We start from the raw sequence: 23034 nt of genomic DNA, 5'->3' as shown, positions 1-23034 counted from the left end.
TAAATGTTTTTATTGACAGGAAAACACTTAGTTGACATTACATTGAAGTGCTCATTCTTTTTCTCCACCTGCAGACAAAACAATTATAAATGTTGGAAATATAAATTTACTCAAGAACATTTAAGGAAAAAACTTAGAAAATAAAAAAAAAAAGACCATGAAGATTTTTAGGTCTTTTTTTCCCCCAAGTGTTTTAACAAAAAAAATTCTGCTCAAATGTACTTTAACATGAAGTTTTATCAATAAAAATAGTTCCTTAAGGGTCTTGTACAGGTAGTAAAGTAAAAAGCTATCATATAGAGTTCTCATGATGGCAAAGCAAGACCCTTAAGGAACTATTTTTATTGATAAAACTTCATTTTAAAGTAAATTTGAGCAGGATGTATTTTTTTTTTTAAACACTTGGGGGGAAAAAAGACCTAAGTGTTTAAAAAAAAAAACATCCTGCTCAAATTTACTTTAGAATGAAGTTTTATCAATAAAAATAGTTCCTTAAGGGTCTTGCTTTGCCATCATGAGAACTCTATGATAGCTTTTTACTTTACCCCCTTATACAGGTAGTAAAGTAAAAAGCTATCATATAGAGACAGGTTTAGGAACTAGTTTTACCGTGTTCTGAGCAGGCAGGAAGAGCTGCTAAATAGGGAAAACTTGCAACAAAAAAAGCAAAAGTTAACATATAGAGTGGCGATTCAATAGATATGCTTAGGTGTTTTTATGGAAATAGTTTTACCTTGGTCTGGCCCAGTCTGCTCTCTTGTAACCTCAAGGGTGTGATGAGTGTTCTGGACAGACAGAAATCTTGATGGTAAACAGGGAAAACTGGCAACTCCCAAAAAGCCTGGTTAAATCAAAACAATTATAACAGGAAAGAAAAATCTTACAAGAAGTTTATTAAACGATCAAAATAAAGAATGAAAATAAGTTAGTGAGTGCCCCGTGCTATTTTCCCTTTTCCAGACAAGCCGATTAAATATGCAGACTGACGTTGACAGCTAGGAGAAAGTTGGCTTAACAATTTTTGTATAAATGTTTTTTTTTTTTGTGAAAACAGAACGATTGCAAATTGGAAACGGGTGCTTAACACACAGTGAAAACTATCATTACATTCAACACACCAGTCGTGCCTCTGGATGTCATTTTTGAGTGAGCCTTTACCCAATAAACTGTCCGTTGATCTCTCGGCTTTGTTTGATTAAATTAAAAGTCTTTCTACACGACTCAATAATGGAGAGGAAACGGACAACAGTCAAATGGGAAGCGTCGTCGCGACGCTAATGCTAATAGTAACAAACTGCACACAGCCGGTGGGGAAAAGCAGTCCAAACTTAAATTGTCGATTGTGTGTTCAAGCTGGCATTAAACTAACAGATTCGTTGGTGTTTTGGTTCAATTGATTCCTAAAAAATCTCCCCTTAGCGTGATAAAAATGCACTTAGGCCAGTAAATTGCTCTGGAGCTTACCTCGCTTGGATGCTACTCGTTCGAACATCACCGTAGAAATGGCGAAAGGGCGAGAGACTGCGCATGTGCTTAATTTACACAGCTGCGCATGCGCTTAATTTACACAGCTACACAGCTGCGTGATTAATAGGCGTAACCACATCCATATTGTTCCGCCCTATTGAATGTTGGAAAGATGGTGGCTTGCATATCGTGCTCCACAAGGTCATTTGTCATCCCAACTCAATGTCCATGTTTTGAAGATGACGTAGAATAGCTGCGGCGTACTGGGGCTCACGCGTCAGCTGTTGCTTTTAGGTTTGGGACCTTCACAATAAAAGTCATCCAAAGTCATTCCAATATGAACATATACATACAAATAAATATATATATATATATATATATATATATATATATATATATATATATATATATATATATATATATATATATATATATATACACACACATACATATACATGTATATTTTTTTCATGTGTCGCAGCGGTAGTAGCTGCAGTAAAGTTTTATAGCCATAAAATAGTTATTGAGGGTTGGATTGATTCAGACATAGCAATTAGGGATCAATAATAAAATGTCATTTAGACATGGTATCAACTCATAAGGACACCATATTTTAGATTAAATAGATCACACTATCAAATATTATGGGCATGGGTCAAATAACGAGATTCCGATAACAGATGTCATTTTTCTTGCTTCATTTCCGTAACAAATACAAAGCGCGTGTCCCACAATACTTGATAAGGTACGAAAAAAAACAATGCAGACACCATGGCATCTTTTTTTTATTTTTTTTTATTTATATAAAAGAAACAATTGCTAAGAGAAACATTACCGAATAACAAGACACTAACAATGATGAGGGAGAGGCTAGCAAAAACATTGCATGTGAATTAAAGCATTATGTGAGAGAGGAAGAAGAAAAAACCTCCAACGTGGACTTCCAGTTTATGTGACAAGCATCAACGCACTTTAATGTGACCTGGGAAAATGAAGCAATCACGATGGGGAGGGTGTTTTTTTTTTTTCTGTTCCATTTTCTTCATAGCACAATTCACATTCGGATAGAACGAGGGGGATGGCGCGGCTTAGTCGCTCACGTCCATGTCATCCTCGCGGGCATCCGCATCGGCATCAGCATCGGCGTCGCCATCTGCGTCTTCTTCGTCGTCGCCGTTGGCCTGCTGCGAGTCGCCGTTGCCTTCGGCAAACTGAGGCTGGTAGTCGGAGTCCGAGTAGTCGGATGCCTTCCTCTCCTGACGCTCCTTCTCGCTGTCATAGCCCTGCTCCTCTTCATCGTAATCCCTCGTGATCTGAAAACAAAATGCATTTGTTTGTGATTTCCTTGGTTTGTTTTGGTCACCACAGTGGACGGCTATTCAAAAGTTACATTTAAGACCGTTGATCTATTCTATAGTAAAAAAAAAAAACATTGTATTTTTCCAATTATTTTCAAATAATTATATATTTTATAAATGCAAATTAAAATAGACGAATTATTGAAATTAAGCGGAATTAAAACTATCTATACTGAAGTTAAAGCCCCACAAGTAAGACTCTAAAGCCTGGTTAGCCAATAGAATTTAAAATATTTAACATTTACAGCGAAACATGTCCAATTCCATTTAAAAAGGGAGGACTGAACGTGAATGATGGCGCTCATTGTCAAATCCATTTTGTCTGGGAACGTATGTTCATTCTCCAAACCGCGTCCAAATAGATTGTGCTAATGCTGTCAATGGTAGACAATGAGTTAAATGGGAGCCCTGTAAAGGTTTATTAAAAAAATATAAAAAAAGAAAGACAATGTTAATAATGCTCAATATTGTTTTACCTTGGTGTCTCCCTTCTCTAATCCGTCGGACTTCCTGTCGTGATCCCTTTCTCGATCCCTTTCTCTTTCCCTGCCTCTGTCTCTGTCTCGTTCTTTGTCTCGTTCTCGTTCCCTATCCTTGTCTCTGCTTCTCTTCTTTTTGCTGGTGGAGCGCTCCCTCTCTTCCCGTCCCCTGTCTTTGTCGCTGCGGCGCTCTCGCTCCTTGTCGCGCTTCTTCTCCTTTTTGTGCCTGCGCAGTACACAAACAATGGCTTATGGTTGGCTCATTTCTGAAGGACTCAAATCAAAACACCAAGCATCGTATTCTTCTTTACCTTACTGACCTACGAGGAGATGGAGATCTGGAGCTTCTCTTCTTAGGCGACTTCTTGGGGGAGCGGCTGGGAGTGCGACTCCTTCGGCGTCTCCTGAACGCAGAGGGCAAGACGTGAGCGGCCGTTCTCTTCGGAGAGCGACTGTGTCGAGTCCTTGTGTATTGCTCACCTGCTTGCACTGCGAGACCTCCGAGTAGTACTGTAACTCTTGGGTGGCGTTTTGGACCTCCGCCTCAAAGCTTCTTCCTTCTTACGATCTCTGCTGGGAACATTTGATCTTTCAGATACTACCATATTCTTTTTTTCACACTCCAAGCTTGGCTTGCGACTTCTACTTGAGTGACACTTTTTCTTTCTGACCGCAAACTATAGCACAAGTTTTTTGGGGGGGGATACATATTAACAGGTGCCTACTTTGTATGTTTGTTGTTTCTGAAAAATTTAAAAAAACGGCCTACAAAATTCTATCTTTCATTGTTCATTCTTTGCGACATTTGGTCCGAAAAATATGGCAATTAGCATTGACGTCAATTTTCAAGAGCATTCATTATCTATCACGTGGCCACGCATATACCTGGATCTACTCCTGGAGCGCCTCCCTCTGTCTCTGGAGCGGCTGCGCCTCCTACGGGGGCTTTTGGAGCGCCGCCTGCTTCTGGAGACAGAACGCCGCCTGGACCTGCTGCCGCTTCGCCTGCGTTGTACTCGGCGTTAGCACTTTTTCAACGCTGAACCAAAGACCTCCGTTTCTAGTTTGGAACGACAGGTACCTGCGTCTCGACCTGGATCTGGAGCGCCTCCTCCTGGATCGCGAACGAGAACGCTTCTTCCGGCTCTCGTCTAGTGGAGCGAAACGTGTTAGGTTAAGATTTGACTTGACGTAGCAAGAAAAAGAAAAAAAACACAAAAAGATAACTCACTTCCAGGTTCTATGGCAGCAGAAATGAGCGACTGCGCCTCTCGCACTCTCTTCATAGCTTCTTCCATTTCTTTATTGGCGGCGTCCGCTTTGAGGCCAGCGCTCAAGTTCAATCCCGCCGCCAGCGGGTTGAGCCTGCAGCACACCGAGAGTCAGTTTTGTATAGAAATTAATTTGAAACATAATTTTCATTTGATGATTCATTTTCTGCTACTTACTGAGGATCGGTCATGAGCTTCAGCAGCTGGTCGGCAGCCTGTTAATACATAGTCAATAATTGCTAGTTAGAATATTTAAAGTTGAATCATTTGTTCTGCAGCGGTATGTTCAAGTTCGGGCACCCCATGTCATTTAGTGTTTGGATTAGCAACTTCATAAATATATATGATCCCAATGGTCAATGACTAGGAAATGAAAATTATCAAGGGTTCCCAAACTTTATTTATAGTTCTGTGCCAAAACAATAAAACGACTAGTTTTCCTTGATCGATTCACATAAGTTTACTAGCTTTTACTTCTGCTAAAAAGATAACATTAGTGGTGATTTGTTAACGTGATGCCAAATATAGAAGAAAAAGACTATAAAAAAATAGTTTGACATCACAAAAGAAAGCTTAATAATAAATACAACAAATATTTTTAGAAGAGGTAAAACAAAGAAACAAAATTAAAAAAAACAGCTCAGGCCTTGGACATCATTGGTATTGAACATTAATTATGATGGTTTCAGAAGAATGACATTCAAGCACTCCAAATGAATTTTCTACTCTGAATGAGATTGTAAAGTACGCATAAAGTTCATTCTAAAACACGGGTGAAAACATTTAGGACCGTGAGCCAATAAACGCTTAGTGCAGTGGTTCTTAACCTGGTTGGAGCTACCGAACCCTACTTTAGTGTAAAATAAAATTAGCAGAAAGCCAATATGCCCTCCAAATCCAGCATTACCCTAATGTCAATTGACCTCACCTGAGGATTCATGTTCGGTCCAGGAAATCCAAACGCAGCCATGGCATCCATGTTGAGGCCGGCGAACGGGTTTGCGCCCATCTAAGCAATGACAAAAAGGCTTATTCGATGGATTTCAAGCAGATATTCCGAATAAAGAGCATCTTGGACATCTTACACCCTGATTGGGCAGGGGGTTTGGCGTCGGGAGAAGTCCTCCTCCGGGCAATATCCCCGCAACGGCGTTGGCCGGCGCCAGCAAGGACAACGCTTTGGCCTCATCCGGGATGGATCCTGCGAGGAACAACAGGCAGCGTCAGAACGGGAAGCGGCGACTGCGTGAGCGTCACATGTCAGAGAAGAAAAAAAAACAAAAGACAAGTGCCTTCACACTGAGAGATGTTACCTTCCAACGGTGTGCAGACTTTCAACACAATGATTGCAGTGACACAAACTAAAGCTGGCATACAATCACACTAAGTCCAATGAACACTGCCAAGAATGGATCACCTGAATGTGTTTGCTAAGTCATGAACCAAACGTGAGCAAGCCCAGCTCTTCTCCAGTGGGCAGTGAGTTTTCATTTAGACGGTTTACTCAAACAAGCGACTCACTCACGGCGCCTTCGCTACTAAAAAAGCACACACAGAGAAAAAAATCGGAGATACAAACAACAGAGAGAATTTTAGGGCGGTTGGCAAAACTCGGACACAATTGTCTCCAAAATAAATTGGAAAAAAAAAAGAAAAAAAATGCACATCACAGTTGAAATACACCACATGACAATAGCAGTATCAACCTGCTTATCATCAATTTCTTTTTTTTTTCTTACCTGTCCTTGAACCTATTACACTTAAATACTAGTGTCACAGTAAAACCTGCCGGCTAAAGTGATTTAGCAACCTTTTACTTTGTCGCAGAATGACCCAAGTGTAAAAACAAATGAAACAGTCAATTGGAAAGGTGCGGAAAAACCACTAGAATTTGATAAGGATAAAAAAAAAATATGGAAAACATGACGTGTGGGCTGGCTCAAACTGTTTGCCAAAAAAAGTTACAAAAACGGATGTGCAAGTTTTATTACCACAGGGCGAGTATGAATATATTTTGCTACCCCCCCAAACTACTGTCATTTTTGGACTATAAGCTTTATGCATCAAATTTTACATGAAAATCGTGTTTATATTTAAACCACGCTGGACTATTAGCAGGAGTGTTCGAACATAGGAAAAATAAATAGCATCTTATAGTCCAAAAACGAAGGTAGGTAAAAACCTCACTGTTTCATGTAAAAAAAAATGGACCGCTTTTAACTATGTGCGAAAATTCTGCCCGATTGTGAGCCTGGCTTGAAATATAAATTAGGGCCGCTATGATTATTCAACTTATCAACTACCAAAATAACTATTCTAATGCAAGAATAGCAAACTTCAGTTTTTCATTTGAGGAAAAAAAAAATAGCTCCAGAGTGACATTGTATCGAGGGCTCCAATTTCAATAACTTAATGTATAAACCGACTAATCACCCAAAATAATTGCGTTTTACTGTAGTCAACGATCAAAAATAGTTTGTGGCAGCCCGACTCTGTCAAAGGAACCCCAAGACAAGAGAAGAGTTGTTACTAACCCCACAGTGCTCCCCCTCTCCACCTCATTTAATTCCTTCACAGCTCGTGACTCTCACACACATACACACACACGACAACAAGAAAAACAAAAAGAGCACACTGGAGAAAGAGAGAGAAAGAGGGGGGGAGAGAAAATGGCTGCAGGAGACAAATAATGTCGGGTGGTATTTTCTGCAGGAGCGTTTCAGTCTACGGTCTGGCTGAGCCAGGGGAAAAACAACTGTAAAACACAACAACAAAAAGAAGACCACTGTTAAATGTTACACAGTGTAGCAACATCCAGTGAGTTATGTCGGCGGCCATCTCAGATGCGCGCTATTACGCAAACCCTCTTTGTGGCTATCGCTGCTCTCATTGAGTGGCTCAAGGCAGTTTTTACTGTTTGTCTTTGCAAACACAGATTCTTAGGCGTTGATTTTGGAACCATCCTGCCGTGAAATATATGGTCAGCTGCACTTAAACCGCCCGCGCTCAAGCATGAGATTAGATTCATGTTAGACTATTAGTGAAAACAGGTAAAGCCATCACTTTGACATAGCCAACTTTTTAGGCAACATTCTTCATTTGTTTATTCCTGCAATAGACTGCATTTCATCACACTGGCAGTGATTATTTATTACCAGTCCTCCCAATCAAAAGGGATTAAACATCAATGGCAATCTAAGGCAAAAAAGTTTCCTCGTATTTTGAGACAATTATATTTAACTTCATTGATTTGACTTCATTTTCTTTGTATTTAAATCACGGCGTCAGAATTTTTATTTTTTTTAACAAATACGGCTTTACTCTTGTAATAATGCATCGTCTGTCAATATTCTCATTCATCCAGGTCGTTAAATTGCAACTGGCCTGTTTGAAAACTAATTATTTTGGTCGTGTTTGTAAAACCTGTTTATCCGAACTTGACTTTGGCACTGGATCAAGATTGGAAGAAAAAAAAACCTGTCAGGTACAGTTTGTTGCACTACTTTACACCAGAGTGTGGTCCTTTACATCTTAAAAGCACACAGGCAGATAGAATAACAACAGTGGTGTACTTTGCTCGCCTTTGTTAGGACCCAAAAAAACAATATATGCAATGTTGATGTAGTTTTGCTTTGTTAATAAAGGATAAAAGTATATCTAGGAGTATATTTGAGCTTGGTATAGATAACGTAATCCCTCGGTATACGTCCAAACGTTGGATTAGTTCACGCTTGAGCTGTAATGTAACATCTAGTGCATCAGTATGAGGCACCTAGGAGAGATGGGAGTTAATTTGTAAAAAAGAAAATGGAGAGAGAGACAATAGAGGACAAAAAAGGGGCGGGGCTTGAATGCATCCTGGCCTTTTGCAAATGTTTAAAGTCCCCTGTTGGCAGGCAGAGGACCACCTTCAGCCATCAACCAGGGGGCTGCTTTTGACTTCTTCACTACAAATCCAAACACACACTTGCACTCACGCGCACACACACACAGTCACACACAAATGACAGAGAGAAGTTTAACAGAGGATAGTCGGGTATGGGGGAGAACTTAAATGCTATGATTGAATTCAGAACCCATTTTCAAATTATTACCAACTCATTTCTCATTAAAGCAGATTTGGTATACTGATGCAGTATTTTTGGTTTGCATCGGTGCAGTATACCAAAAATGACATGGCATCTGAAGATATTCTAATGATTGACAGGTTTTTGCAGGGACACAAACCTTCGGCAAAGGGGACCACGATCAAAGCTCGATCCACAAACACAGTGTTGGTCAGATGTTGGGACACGCCAACAGACTCTGGTTCCTGGAACTTCACAAAACATACGCGTGACGTCACAGGCATGGGCGAGTCGCTGTGGAAGACAGGATGAGAGTCAATTTAACATCAACTGATATGCATAGCGTCTTGGGCTATTTAGTAGCGCGGAAAAACGTACGCCTGATTTAATATGAGACAATTGTACACGAAAAATTGAGCCGGTGTTAAAAATGAATCTTGTACATTGTACGTTGAGGAAGAGCACTCTATCTTCCTCCTTGGGTTCGATTAATTTCGGATGTGGAAGATGCTGGTTGTCCAAATACAGGCTGGAGGTGATGAACAGTGACTTTGAAACTTTTATTACAGAATATTCTGGGCACAGGTGAACCACAGACAAGACTGTCGGCCACAAATGCACTTTTATTTTACATTTATTCTCTCAAGAGGGTGGAACCGAAACCGAACAGCGATGGGATTTTTCCTTACTTCATACATTCATACAGTAAGCTATTTGTTATGAACCGGCAAATAGAAGATAACGACCACAGTAAGCTATTTGTTATGAAACGGCAAATAGAAGATAATGACAATGTTGCAGGTCTTCAAGGACAGAGCTCTATTAAGGGGAAGCTTGAGACTCATGGAGTCATGACTAGAAATAGGCAAAATACACATTTCAATATGAGACCCACTTCATACACCAGATTGCAAAATACTACCTTTAATCCCCAAGGTATATTTGTGAAGGCTGGAATAACCAGATTTAGGCCATTTTGCTTGTTATGAAAGTGTTGTTGGCTGCCATTTTGTGCACATCTTTAAAATCAATTATACGTCAGTCACTTTGCAAATCGTCTTTTGCCCTCCCGACTTTACACTTATTGCTAAAACTTGTGCACGTTCATTTGAGCGAATCTTACTAAAATTACGTATAGTACCTCTATTTCAAGTGCTCATCCGAGTTCAAGTTTAAATGCAACAATACTTGCAAGTGATTATGACGTTGGTCTACAGAAGCCCGATTGTAACTCTGATCACCCCTACACATTAGTGCAGCAAAAGAGATAAAAGTCTTACATTCACAATGACTTAGACACAAGCCCACGTGATAGATAAAAAGCGGGTAGCTTTAGCTACGTTAGCATCAGTGCTAACCAGGCCTCGCTATGGCGCGCGAGGCCGTCTGTCGATTATTTTACTCTTAACGTTTCAAATGAACAATTGGCTAGAAAATATATCCCCACTCGAATTTAGTGAGCAACGTGTCGCTTTGTTCACTCACTCTGGTGGAAATAATTTGAGTTCTTCGATGGTTCCAAGGAAGCCGAAGAGAGTTCTCATCTGCTCCGACGTCGTGCTCGGCGAGACATTCGTCACCTGGACTACCTTCGTGGTGTAACTCATCGTTTCGATTTAATAAGCACCACCAACCGATTTCTAGATGTAGTCACCTTTAACGTGACCTACTAATGCTTAAAGTAGCAAATTAACCAGATTTTTGGTCCGATCTGTGCTAAACGGTACAACAACAGACTACCACCATTTCGCAGCCATGTTGAGGAGTAAATGGTGCGTTCGAGTGGAAGTTGGGAGGTCGGAATTGCAAACTTCCCGGTGATTTGGAACACTCCCCTGGTGTCCTGCCGCGTTCAATAGTACTTGAAAAAACGAGGATTGTGGGTCCAATAACGTTTGAATATGAGAGTAAGAACGTCAATTGATGCGTTCGTGTCTGCTCTTTAATAACGACAACGCCTTTCATTTCTGTGTTGTTACGAAGTCATTAATATATTTCAACAAAAACGAGCTAGAAATGTGCATTTCATGACCATTTTATTTTATAAATGGTACATACGATTTTAAAATAACAAGTATTACACTATTATCAATAACTGAAACATTTTTGTTTAAGGTTGAAGTTGGTGGTGTGGCGTCATTAATCTCTTGAATTCCGAGTTTAATCCAATGCCCCAGCCCAAACAAGACACTTGAACGCAACTAAAATGGCTTTCATATATGATGTCCGTCGCAACTTGCAAGACCTTCGATCTGTGGCTGTTTTCCGTGTTTTTCCCGTTATTGGAAATATTGACGCGCATGATATTTAATACACGTTATATCAGTACAGTACAGTATAACTGGAAACATTTAGTAAAACAGCGGAAACGTGTAAGCACATACAAGGTCCACGAGAGGTCGCCATTTCATCTTGAGGCGAAGGTTTTCTAATTTTATGTTAACATTTTTGTGAATAGTAGTTTTTTTCTGAAAAAGCCCACCCTTAGCATTTCAATCCTCAGCAGTAGGGGGTTGGTGCCGGCCCTGTTGTCATGGAGACCAGATGGATTTGAAGCTCTGGGTAATAACGCATTCTATCCCCATGGCAACCCAAACATCCTTTCATTTAGGGCGTGTGACGTAGGATTATGAAAACCCAGGCAAACTGTAGTGGATGTCAATAACTGTATTATTCTAGCCATCTCCTTGACAACCGAGCAATTGGTGGTTTAATGGAAATTAGGATAATAAGTGATTTAAAAAAAAAATCTAAGATAGGTTTTCTTGTAGTGAAACCTGTTAACTTACGCACTACTCAAGTCGATTTATTTTCACAGATCATTTTACTCATGCAGTCAAATCATTCACACATTTCACACATATGCATATATAAACAGCTCCGGGTGCCTGTTTGGAGAAAAATGTTTTGCCCCCACCTAGACTAAACGTCACTAATTCTCTTCATTGGTGACATTTTGCCCTCTAAATTTGAACAATGTACAATTTGTCCAACATAATCCCAACATCCAACATATATAGTCATAATCCTACAAAAGTAGCATGGTAATTTAATCACGGTCAACTTCATTTTCTACAAAATCTAGAGTAAACAAGCAGTTATTGTCCCTCTAATTGTGGGAAAAGACTAGTTTCTCTTAGGTAAAAAAACAATTATTGGATATAAGTTCTTAATATGATGAGAACTATATCAATATAACTACTAGTCATTTATGAATACCTTTTACTCCCAGCATCAAGAAAACTTGAAGGTGAAGTTTACATTCTGATTGAGCAACTGATTTAAGGACACTTAAAGGTTAAACCTTAGTCAAAAAGCTCCTTTGCGACATAATTCGGTGCACTGTTAAGTTTTTGGCCACAAATCCGGCTTCAAGCAAGCCACAATTGAGACGTTCAGCACAGGATAGGTAGCAACACAATAGCATTCTTGTTCACACTTTAACCTCATTGGCCAGAGGAAAGTCTTGGGGGTTAGAAAAAGAACGTGTGAAACAATTCTTGACAAATACAGCTTGTGTGGACCACTTGCCGGATAAATACGGTCGCTTCAATCTAGCAAAAGACTTGGACTTTGAGAGTTTGTCGCCTTTTGTTTGACAACCACAAAAAGGAGAAGTCATGGTCAGCAGGTGAGTTAAAATATATTGAGTTATAGTTTTTTTTGATGACTGCAAGCTGGCTCAAGTGTTTCCCTCTTAAAATTTCACTATTGCCCATTTTAAAGTTCATTTTAACAGTGATGGATTCAATTTTGCTTGTATTTCTTGACATTATCTTCAATCTTCTATTAATTCATACAATTTAATTTTTTAACATTTCAATTGCGTCTAGATTTGAGCACCCAGCCGGTGGGTACAAAAAGATATTTGAGACATGCGAGGAGCTTGCCGAGCCTCTTCCTGCAACAGTTATAGGTAACACCTGATAAATCATTCCAAATTTTGACTCCGTTATCATGACAAACCATTTAGACACCTTAATGTTATTTATTTTTAATCACCAGGAAGAATTCCTTCCTTTCTGAGGGGCAGTCTACTGCGTTTGGGTCCCGGTCTTTTTGAGGTGGGGGATGAGCCCTTCTATCACCTCTTTGATGGGCAGGCGCTGATGCACAAGTTTGACTTCAAGAATGGACAAATCACCTATTTTCGCAAGTAAAAAAGTTTGCAGAAATAATTTTAACCTTTTGTTTTTGTCTATGTGATGACTTGTTTGAATTTAAAATCTTTTTTGTCATAGTGAAGGAAATTGAGTTCATTCTGTCAATTTTATGTTCATAGAATAGTCAAAAGAAAAAAAGTAATATTAATAATAAAAGATACAGACTTTTTAGGGAGTTAAAAGTTCATTTTTAGGGATTTTTGAGGGGAAAAGTCTCAGCAAAAGTATAATAGTATGATTATTTTCGGTATTTTTATGAAACATTAACAGGTTGGGATTGACTTTTGGGGGTTTCAACTTGTATTCAACAGGCCCCATACTGGAAATGTGTTAAAATATTTATTTAATTATTTGCAGATTTGTCAAAACGGATGCTTACGTGCGGGCCATTACAGAGAAGCGAGTGGTGATTACTGAATTTGGCACATTTGCTTATCCTGATCCCTGCAAAAACATCTTCTCCCGGTACGTGGACAATAGCCAATTTCTCACTGCTTCCTCTAATATTAAACACTAAATCTGCATCCAAACCTTTTTTTGCGTAGGTTTTTCTCCTACTTCAAGGGTGTGGAGGTGACCGACAATTGCCTGGTGAATGTCTACCCAGTGGGCGAGGACTTTTACGCCGTGACCGAGACCAACTACATCACCAAAGTGGATACAGACACCCTGGACACACTGAAGAAGGTGTGTGCCGAGCTAAAAATAAACTAATATAATATAACAATCGCCCGCCTCGGGCCCGGAGTCTACTGGGATAGGCTCCAGCACCCCCCGCGACCCTAATGAGGCTGAAGCAGTTCAGAAAATGAGGGAGGAGAACATGACAATGCGGCCATCTCATCTCATCTTCTGAACCGCTTTATCCTCATTAGGGTCGCGAGGGGTGCTGGAGCCTATCCCAGCTGACTCCGGGCCAGAGGCAAGGAGATGGACAACCATGCACACTCACACCCAAACCTAGGGGCAATTTAGAGTGTCCAATCAGCCTACCATGCATGTTTTTGGAATGTGGGAGGAAACCGGAGTACCCGGAGGAAACCCACACAGGCCCGGGGAGAACATGCAAACTGCACACAGGTGGACGTGACCTGGATTTGAAACCAGGACCCCAGGGCTGTAAGGCCGACGCGCTAACCACTCGCACCACTGGGCTGCGGCTATCGAATTAAAAATAATAATAATAATAATACTTACGCCCCGCAGGTGGACATGTGCAACTACATCAACATCAACGGGGTGACGGCGCACCCCCACATTGAGAGGGACGGCACTGTGTACAACATCGGGAACTGCATGGGGAAAGGAGCCACTCTGGCTTACAACATTGTCAAGATTCCACCTACACAGAAAGGTATACATTCATTTAGACATTGGCAAGAGAAAAAAAACGTTACAATTATCAATTTTTTTTATGCCTGGAGCACCTTACCGCAGAGGCATTCAGAATGCATCCTGATCACATGCCCGACTCACCTCATTTGGCTCCTTTGAATATGGAGGAGCAGGGCTCCACTCTGATTGGTGATGATCACTTCTGTAGAAAGGTAGAAGAATAAGTGAAAGTGGTGCCTCAAAAAGACCTGGTTTGTCATTGGAACAGCATTCAATTCCCAAATTGCTAACTGAAATTATAAAACCAATAGAGTAAATTCTGTCAAGAACACTCCATATTTCAATCTGGATTGTCTTTCCCAGTTGAGAAGCAGCTTTTCCGCTTCATAATCATGTTGTAAACCCTAATGTCATTGTCCCGTCTCAGATAAATCGGACCCCATCGAGAAGTCCAAAGTGGTGGTGCAGTTCCCTAGCGCCGAGAGGTTCAAGCCCGCTTACGTGCACAGCTTCGGAATGTCAGAAAATCACTTTGTCTTTGTGGAGACGCCAGTCAAGATCAACTTGCTGAAGTTTCTGAGCGCCTGGAGCATCCGAGGCTCCAACTACATGGATTGCTTCGAGTCCAACGAAAGTCAAGGGGTGCGTCTAGTGCCAAGATGTGTCTCTGAAGTCAAACAAAAAGCTGCAGTCTTCCTTTTTACCATTATTTGTAGACTTTGTTCCACGTCGCCACGAAGAATCCAGGAGAGTACATTGACCACAAGTTCAAGGGAGCAGCCATTGGCATGTTCCATCACATCAACACCTACGAAGAAAACGGCTTTGTTGTGTTTGACCTGTGTGCCTGGAAGGGGTGAGTCACAAAAACGACATTTCTTGTTCCTCTTCCATTCTTCACATCCACCGTGCACGTCAGCTTCGAGTTTGTCTACAACTACCTGTGGTTGGCCAACTTGAGGGCAAATTGGGAGGAAGTGAAGCAGGCGGCAATGATAGCCCCCCAGCCGGAGGTCCGCAGATACGTCATTCCCTTGGACGTCAATAAGGTCACTGGTGCTTTTTATACACCCTCAGTTATTACTGTTGCCTCACACAGAACACCAAACTTTAAATATTGTGAGCAAGATTTGGTCATGTTTATTGGCAAAACACAATTCCAGGCAGTGTTGGACTGACTCGAATGCATATGTTGCAGGAGGAGCAAGGGAAAAATTTGGTAAGCTTGCCTTACACCACAGCCACAGCAGTCATGCACGCCGATGGAACCATCTGGCTGGAACCTGAGGTGCTCTTCTCTGGGCCTCGCCAGGGTACGAGAACAATCAATTCCTGCATCCAGACATGGTTTATCTTAAAAACAGGATGTGATCTTACTGGTTATATATTCGTGACCGGACATTTCGCCGAACAGACGCTTCGTCATATATTATATATGGTGAAACAAGCAAGACAATAAATAACAGTAGTAGTATGCATAACCCCCCAAGATAAGAAAAAAAATGTCGCACTGCCATTTATTATTGAAAAACGCTTAAGAGAAAAAGTTGGAATTCTATTTTTTTTATTGATATTGCTAAATTAACATTTTACATTGGAAACATTCAGAAAGAAAACAAAGACCTGTTTGGAAAATCGAAATATCCCAAAAGATCAACCCCCTTAAACCGATTGAGTATGCACAGATAAAGAAAAAACATAACTAGGTTAAAATATTTGACGACACTGTGTATTTATTAATGTGTTTTCAGCATTTGAGTTCCCGCAGATCAACTACGAAAAGTACGCCGGGAAAAACTACACTTACGCCTATGGCCTGGGTCTCAACCACTTCATTCCAGACAGGGTGTGTGTTTGACCCCACTGATGACCCATGTTCAGTTTGGTTCCATGAGCTCTGACTTCCATGTAGATCTGCAAGCTGAATGTTAAGACCAAGGAGACCTGGACTTGGCAAGAACCGGATTCGTACCCCTCGGAGCCCCTCTTCGTACAGACACCTGAGGGTGTCGATGAGGACGACGGTATGTGCAGCATGAGTACTCACCTGAATTTAAGCGCTGGTTATGACATTTGACAGCGACTTTTTTTGTGCCCAGGGGTGCTGCTGACCATCGTGGTGGCCCCCGGTTCCCAGAGAGCAAGCTATCTCCTCATCCTCAACGCCAAGGACCTGTCGGAAATCGCCCGAGCCGAGGTGGACTGCACCATCCCCGTCACCTTCCATGGCATGTACAAGCCCTAAGAGCTACCATATTTCGACACATTCAAAATAAAAGCCCTCCTTGGCTCTGGGTCAACGTTTGTTGTACTTATTTCAGGAGAACATTCCCGTGAAGTCAGACTAGGTGAAGTGAGTTTAGTTTCTAAAACCGACATTGTAGGGATTTTTGCAGGGATTAAATGTCGCCATAGAAAATCGGCATTAGCCGAGCACTGCAAAGACGGATTTATTACGCAACTGCGGTCTGTAAAGTATAAAGCCCTTGTGTTGCGGCATGGAAAATCTTGTTAAGAGTATCAACTATGATTTTGGAGGGGGGAAAAAAGAAAGTGAATGTTGCATACCTGTCAACCTCTGCCGATAACTGCCCTTATAAATGATTATGATTCCCCTTACAACCCCCCCAAAAACCTTACAAACACCGTACGACTCGTACGGTGTTTGTAAGGTTTTTTGGGGGTTTGTAAGGGGAATCATAATCATTTATAAGAGCAGTTATCGGCAGAGGTTGACAGGTATGATGTTGCAATCAAGATGGAAAGGTGGCCCTGGAGGTAACAACAGTTTAAAGTAGCATAATGTGCCCATCTAAATAAAACACTTTATAATGCAAGTGTAAAATATAATTTGACAATGTATACCTTGGCGGCCCGGTGGGGCGAGTGGTTAGCGTGTCGGCCTCACAGCTCTGGGGTCCTGGGTTCAAATCCAGGTAATGTTCATCTGTGTGGAGTTTGCGTGTTCTCCCCGGGCCTGCGTGGGTTTCCTCCGGGCACTCCAATTTCCTCCCACAATCCAAAAAAATGCATGGTAGGCTGATTGGACACTCTAAATTCCCCCTAGGTTTGAGTGTGAGTGTGCATGGTTGCCCTGCGATCGGCCGGCCACCGATTCAGGGTGTCCCCCGCCTTTGGCCCGGAAACAGCTGGGATTGGCTCCAACACCCCCCGCGACCCTAATAAGGATAAAGCGGTTCAGAAAATAAGATGAGACAATGTACACCCATGCTGTAAACAACCATTTAGAAGCAATACCGACATGAAACAATGACATTGTCACACAGCTAAAAACATTTAATTCTAGTAATTAATATTCTCCAATTATTTTATATTAGCTTTGTAGATTTTTTTCAGTTTATTTTTAGGGCATTTTAATTTTAATATTGTGAAATGCAAACTGAAAAGTCAATTGAAATGTGAACACGCTCAATATTTAATAAATTTCCTCCTAACACATATGCAAAACCTGAAAAGCTTTAAATACCAGTAAGTCCAAATAAAAACTAAAATTTATCCAAATAAAAAAACTAAAATTTTTGTACATGTATAATTGTAAAGCACAATATGCTGACTTTCTAATAGAACTTATTTGATCTTATGTGAAATAAATCATTTGGTATTTGAAATGACCTTTCTTTGCTTTGCAGAGTAGAAGAGAGATAGTCTTTGGACATTTATTTTATTTATTTGTTTTACACGCGAGGGCCGGTTCCCCTTCCTCGAACAAACAGAAAATAAAACAAGATTACATCAAACAATGTTCAAACTGGGTTTTAAAAACTAGAAAGCAAACAAAACCGAGACATAAAATCTATTCCTGTAACTCACAGAATTTGGGTTCGGACAGACTGCCACAATATCGACCCAGTGATCAACAAACCACAGCAACCAAAACACTATTAATTGATAATATATTTTGTAACTGGTGATTGACTGAACTCATACAAACCTGCCTGGACACGAGTGGGGCCACATAAAAAAAAGAATACATTTATCATAGTGCAAGGTTATTAGAAGGTCTACATATATTAATAAGGTTTTCTTTTTAACATTGTTTTAAAGTGCAAATCAGTGGATGGGATGAAAAGTTGTGTGCAATTATGTTCAATCCACCTGAGCCCTTTACACTGTGACTGACCTGCTGTACACACACCCACACACACACGCGCGCACACGGTAAATTACACCTACGCACATTTTAAAAAGTCTACAATATTACATTATACAGCATTTTAAGGGCGTGGTGACCACTATTTCAGGAAATATTATGTAATAGGTAAAGCAGGGGGGCAGAGAAGACCTTTTGAGGAATAATTTTAAACAAGATTACCTGTATTTTGCAGTGTCCAGTAAAACGTGGACAGCACGTTTCGGAGCCGACTCGCATCAGAGTTTAGCAGAATTCTTACAACATGTCCACCACGCGCCCAAGTTTGTGTTTGAACCAGAGCTGTAGAAAATGTAGTAACATGAGAGCAATACTAAGCAACAAAATAGAGACACGGTTGTCCTTAAACGGTGTGATTTGGAGCTTTGCATATTTTTTGACAGCTTGAATAAAAACGCAAACTTGTGTTACATGTGATCAGTCCAATTTGAATACATTCACAAAGCACTCACGCACTGCCAATCGGGCGGGATGCATGAATCGATAAAGTAAAAGCGAAAGCAACGCACCAAGATTGGGCAATTACTCGAAAAAAATGCCAACTCTGGTGAAACACTTGAATAATTTGGGTGAATAATTTAACGGTGAGGCAACCACTGAGTCCGGCTCAAGTGGACACACACGTGCGCAGTCGTCTCGGCAACAGTATTGTCTTGAACGTTTTTGGCGGCGAGTGGGGGGAGTTTGAACATCTTACTCACAGTGCACGATGAAAGGCAACCTTTTGGGTTGTTTGGAAGCTCCGCCCACTGTGACTGCGTGGAAGGCAAGGCGAGTGTTAGTTGGTCTCGTAGGTGGAGAGCAGGGCGGCGTCGACGGGCTCCATGCAGGACGGGCAGGTGAAGGACCTCATGAGCCAGTCGTCGATGCAGTCCGTGTGGTAGATGTGCATGCACGGCAGGAACCGCACGGGGTCGCCGTACATGAAGTCTAGCATGCAGATCACGCACCTGCAGGTGAGGCAAAAATAATGACCAATGTCTCATTTGAATAAATATTAACACTACTGAATGATAATTCAAATGAAAAGTTTCAATGTATATTAATATACAAATGTGACCATTTGTATCATGAAGTCAGCGTATCGGCTTCACAGTTCTGAGATTGAGGGTTCCAACCAATGTTCCCTCTAATTTTTTGTTTGTCTGGGCAGAAAGACAACCTCCCTGAGGACACTGAGTACTGGTGTGAGCAACATCATCATTGCTCGCTATGGGCACACACCAGTATCACACCTGCCATAAGCAGGTGCATGTCTACTACAGATAAAAGATTTAGTAATAATAATAAAATGTAATGATTAATATCTATGAATGGGCGGCCCGGCGGATGAGTGGTTCGCGCGTCGTCCTCACAGCTAAATTGTTTTAAAAAAAGAAAGAAAGAAAAAAAGGGATTTTATTTTGTGCGCTCCATATGATTTGCTGTGCGCAGAGAAGACGAGAGTAGTGCGCAATTGCGCACGCGCGCAGCTTAGAGGGAACATTGGTTCCAACCCAGATCCGGACCTTCTTGTGTGGAGTTAGCATGTTATCCCTAGGCTTGCGTGGGTTTTCTCCAGGTACTCCAGTTTCCTCCCACATCCCAAAAACATACTGGTTGAAAACTCTAAATTGCCCACTAGGTATGAGTGTGAGCGTGAATGGTTTTCTGTCTCCTTGTGCCCTGCAATTGGCTGGCCACCAGTTCAGTGTGTCCCCCGTCTGATGGGATAGGCTCCAGCACCCCTGTGACCCTTGTGAGGATAAGCGGTACAGAAAATGAATGAATGGTTGTATCATTAAGTTTTGTATGCATGTTTTTTTCAACAAGCTTTTGCACACGAGAAGAAACACAAAGCACTACATCTGCAATTGATGTTAGAAATAAGTCACATACTCCCTAATCTTCTTCTCATCTTGGCCGCCATCGTACACGCCCTTGGGCAGGTGCTGGATAAGTCCAATGCGCTGAGCGATGCGGATCTGTTCCTCCTCCGTCAGCTGAGTGGCCAGACGGGCCTGGCTGGGCGTGGGATGGTACAAGGTCATGTGTGCTTGCTCCTGTTGGCGCAGACACCACAAACATTCTTCCGTTAGATTTTTTTTGTTTTTATGGCCGTCGTGACAAAAGGTGGTCCGACCAGTCTAATTGATACCACGCATGAGTGTTGACATTCTTGAAAAGCCAGTCACATGGTGAAAGTGTGACTGATAAAAAAAATCACAAGGTTTGACCTGGAGCCAAAAATATGTACTAAAAATAGATTATTTAACTCATTGGCTGCCACTGGTATCGATAGACAGATTTTTAACTGGAAAGACTGTGGGTGCAGCTTTTTATGCCACAGACACTTTAACCTACAGGGGTTGTGCTGAAACAAGAAGCCCTTGACTGCAATCCACTGATTGAACGTCTAGACTACCACATTAGCGGAAAGGTATCACACGACTTACTGCAGGGGTGTTCAAACTTTTTCGCTCCGAGATCTACTTTTCATGGAGTTAATCCACTACGATCTACCTTATTTACAGGCAGGCCATTGACAAAGCTCAACATTTATGTAATGACATACCTCGCATTAGACTTGTATCCATAACAGCAGAATGCCAAATTACAAGTCCGTAACTTGCACTTATTTAGGTCTTTTGCCGAGTAAACGCAGCTTATGGAGAAGCACCACCAATTTTGTCACACGCAGTTTCTGGGTGTGATGACAAGTAGGCTTTTTGTGTTGTTGACAATGACGACAGGGCCTATGTCCGATTATTATTATTATTATTAACATGTATGGGAGCGGTGGTGCAAATCCACTTTCGATTCACGCTAAAGCTTACTGCGGACATGCCAAAATCATATGAGCCTAGCTAAGGAAATTGACAGAGAGGAGGGATCAAAATGTTATTGTTGTGCGATCTACCAATAGTTCCTTGGCGATCTACCGGTGGATCACGATCTACGTAATGTGCACCCCTGATTTACCGTGTTCAACCAGGCCACCATGCGTGTTTTGGGGATTTGGGAGGAAACATAAGCTCATTTCATATAGTTATATTTTGGTTTAAAATTGGCAAAACTTAACTCTTCACCCAAGCAATTATTTTTTTAAGGTTAATACTTCAACTGGAGGGTCACTTTAACTTATCAATGCACAATAATGCATTTAAAACAGGCAGTTGAGAAGGCCAAAACGCTCTCAAGCCCCCAAATCCACCTTAGTCAAATGACAGATATTTGTTTACGTGCGGTATCATACTACTGCCACCCGGAAGTACGGGTGACGTCATGTGGAAAATGTTTTGTTTTGTTTTGGTAAAAATAGAAAATAACGGTTGAGATATGGGAGACATTTCTTAAAAGATTAAAGTCTTTTGTCTGTAGCCTCGCTTACCTGGTAAGGTGGAGGCGGCTCCAAATCTGGATCCGTCCCGTCTCCGAAGCTCGCCCTGTCTGACTGCGTCTCATGGAGCAGAGAGATGTCGTCCGATGTGGGCGACTTCAGACAGTTGCCCATTTTATGTCGTTTCGTTCCCAAATAAGGAGATGTTTGATTATTAAATAAGATGCTGACGCCACTATTGCGTTCTGGTCGTTTTATGCTGATGTCACACACTAAAGAGGAATCTTCACAGTAAAAAAATGCATGTTTGACGAGAATTTCTAAGCGAGGCCACTTCAGTTCAGGTCATCTTTGCACCGCCGCTTCGCATCAACATGAGAAACAAAAAAAAACCCTCTAAACTGCTAACAGCTAGCTTTGTCTACCAGCTGGGCGACTTCCTCGACTCATTTCCTAATGCGGACAAGTGAGCCGTCGTTTCTCTTTCCGAAGTCAAGCCAGCCGCACTTCATTTTCAGTTGCCCTCTTCTTTCAGGTTTTACGGCAGAGAGGCAGGAAATGACGGGTGCGCGCATGAACAGAGAAAAAAAAGAATATGACGACGACGTCAACTATTTAACGAAATAGATGCAAATAACAGTCAAAATAAAATTTATGTTGATTTTGTCTCAATATGTAAATTGGCCTGGGAGCCATTGAAGAAATTAGGTGCTAATAACAGGAATAAAATGATGGGCGATTACTCATGATGCCATCGTTGGTAGTACGTATTTCATTAAATTTACAAAAAATAATGTCTTTTTTTTTTATTTAAAGCGTGAGGTTTATTGGTCAACATGGGACCTCATCTCAACTCATTTTCTGAACCGCTTTATTCTCACTAGGGTGGCAGGGGGTGCTGGAGCCCATCCCAGTCGCATGGCACAAGGAGATGGACAACCATGCACACATGCTAACCACTTGCCCCACCGGGCCACAATTTGGCACCTTTACTTTTAATTAAATTGCAAAGCAGGATTCGATACAGGAGGAAAGCGATTCCATACATACCACTCCGACAGAGGCGACAATTGCTTATTTATTATTATTAGTATCACTCATAAACTACTCGAAGACCAATTTTATTGGTAGCTTCTTTTACAAGTGTCGTTGGGTTATGACGACATCAGATGTCTTTGAGCTGATTGGCTAGTTCCATCGGCTCCAAAACAATGCTTAAGTACCGCCCCTTTCTGCTAAAATAGAAGGGTTTATGTTAAAAACGACGTATAAGTCGATGATACGAATAAATTTTATGCTTTATTCTTTTCATGTCTCATTACTCATTATTAAACAAGCATTTTTTTGGTGATGTCGGTATCGTACAGCACTTTTTTATGAGGGATGTCTACGTCTCGGAATTTG

General features: G+C 41.2%; 3 protein-coding genes and 1 long non-coding RNA gene across 8 annotated transcripts; 1 reads left to right on the top strand and 3 right to left on the bottom strand.

The window, feature by feature from the left end:
* Positions 1-13: 13 nt before the first annotated feature.
* Positions 14-1710, bottom strand: LOC144085597 (uncharacterized). 2 transcript variants are annotated; one of them, XR_013304186.1, is made up of 4 exons: positions 1465-1710; positions 734-841; positions 610-650; positions 14-68 (listed from the first exon to the last, which is right to left on the bottom strand). It is a non-coding gene; the product is annotated as an uncharacterized LOC144085597 (long non-coding RNA). The 2 variants fall into 2 exon arrangements; XR_013304187.1 differs by having other exon boundaries at positions 734-785.
* A 524-nt stretch (positions 1711-2234) lies between these two features.
* LOC144085615 (uncharacterized) lies at positions 2235-10441 on the bottom strand. 2 transcript variants are annotated; one of them, XM_077615077.1, is made up of 12 exons: positions 10128-10441; positions 8803-8936; positions 5661-5776; positions 5504-5584; positions 4753-4790; positions 4536-4669; positions 4386-4455; positions 4190-4309; positions 3785-3874; positions 3616-3708; positions 3302-3530; positions 2235-2780 (listed from the first exon to the last, which is right to left on the bottom strand). In XM_077615077.1, exons 1-12 carry the CDS (start codon positions 10247-10249, stop codon positions 2556-2558), a joined length of 1452 nt encoding a protein of 483 aa, XP_077471203.1. In that variant the 5' UTR covers positions 10250-10441; the 3' UTR covers positions 2235-2555. The 2 variants fall into 2 exon arrangements, with proteins under 2 accessions (XP_077471203.1, XP_077471204.1); XM_077615078.1 differs by having other exon boundaries at positions 3625-3708.
* Positions 10442-12031: 1590 nt separating this feature from the next.
* On the top strand, positions 12032-16440 carry rpe65a (retinoid isomerohydrolase RPE65 a). Its single transcript, XM_077615602.1, has 13 exons — positions 12032-12273; positions 12476-12558; positions 12648-12798; positions 13163-13270; positions 13351-13492; positions 14012-14159; positions 14568-14782; positions 14857-14996; positions 15060-15189; positions 15339-15453; positions 15892-15986; positions 16053-16164; positions 16240-16440. The coding sequence occupies exons 1-13, from the start codon at positions 12263-12265 to the stop codon at positions 16383-16385; spliced, it is 1596 nt and encodes a 531-aa protein (XP_077471728.1). The 5' UTR covers positions 12032-12262; the 3' UTR covers positions 16386-16440.
* Positions 16441-17805: 1365 nt separating this feature from the next.
* On the bottom strand, positions 17806-22718 carry LOC144085917 (RING finger protein 11-like). 3 transcript variants are annotated; one of them, XM_077615603.1, is made up of 5 exons: positions 21682-22718; positions 20190-20353; positions 19160-19261; positions 19013-19066; positions 17806-18593 (listed from the first exon to the last, which is right to left on the bottom strand). In XM_077615603.1, exons 1-5 carry the CDS (start codon positions 21802-21804, stop codon positions 18530-18532), a joined length of 507 nt encoding a protein of 168 aa, XP_077471729.1. In that variant the 5' UTR covers positions 21805-22718; the 3' UTR covers positions 17806-18529. The 3 variants fall into 3 exon arrangements, 2 of the variants coding, with proteins under 2 accessions (XP_077471729.1, XP_077471730.1); XR_013304292.1 differs by having other exon boundaries at positions 19013-19261; positions 21682-22715; XM_077615604.1 differs by having other exon boundaries at positions 17806-19261; positions 21682-22714.
* Positions 22719-23034: the final 316 nt, after the last annotated feature.

This window comes from Stigmatopora argus, chromosome 12 (assembly GCF_051989625.1).
Source record: "Stigmatopora argus isolate UIUO_Sarg chromosome 12, RoL_Sarg_1.0, whole genome shotgun sequence".
NCBI classification, from domain to species: Eukaryota; Metazoa; Chordata; class Actinopteri; order Syngnathiformes; family Syngnathidae; genus Stigmatopora; species Stigmatopora argus.
The sequence above is the reverse complement of the archived record's forward strand: the minus strand, read 5'-3'. Positions and strand labels throughout refer to the sequence as shown.

Coding starts and splice junctions, on each gene's coding strand:
- LOC144085917 (XM_077615603.1), bottom strand. CDS start 21,804: ATGGGCAACTGTCTGAAGTCGCCCACATCGGACGACATCTCTCTGCTC. Junction 19,262..20,189: donor GATGAGAAGAAGATTAGGGA/GTATGTGACTTA, acceptor CCTCACCTGCAG/GTGCGTGATCTGCATGCTAG. Junction 18,594..19,012: donor GTTGCCTTTCATCGTGCACT/GTGAGTAAGATG, acceptor CATTTTCTACAG/CTCTGGTTCAAACACAAACT.
- LOC144085615 (XM_077615077.1), bottom strand. CDS start 10,249: ATGAGTTACACCACGAAGGTAGTCCAGGTGACGAATGTCTCGCCGAGC. Junction 8,937..10,127: donor CTCAAATTATTTCCACCAGA/GTGAGTGAACAA, acceptor TGTCTTCCACAG/CGACTCGCCCATGCCTGTGA. Junction 3,875..4,189: donor CGCTCCAGGAGTAGATCCAG/GTATATGCGTGG, acceptor TGTTCCCAGCAG/AGATCGTAAGAAGGAAGAAG.
- rpe65a (XM_077615602.1), top strand. Junction 12,559..12,647: donor TCTTCCTGCAACAGTTATAG/GTAACACCTGAT, acceptor TTTAATCACCAG/GAAGAATTCCTTCCTTTCTG. Junction 15,987..16,052: donor ACCACTTCATTCCAGACAGG/GTGTGTGTTTGA, acceptor ACTTCCATGTAG/ATCTGCAAGCTGAATGTTAA.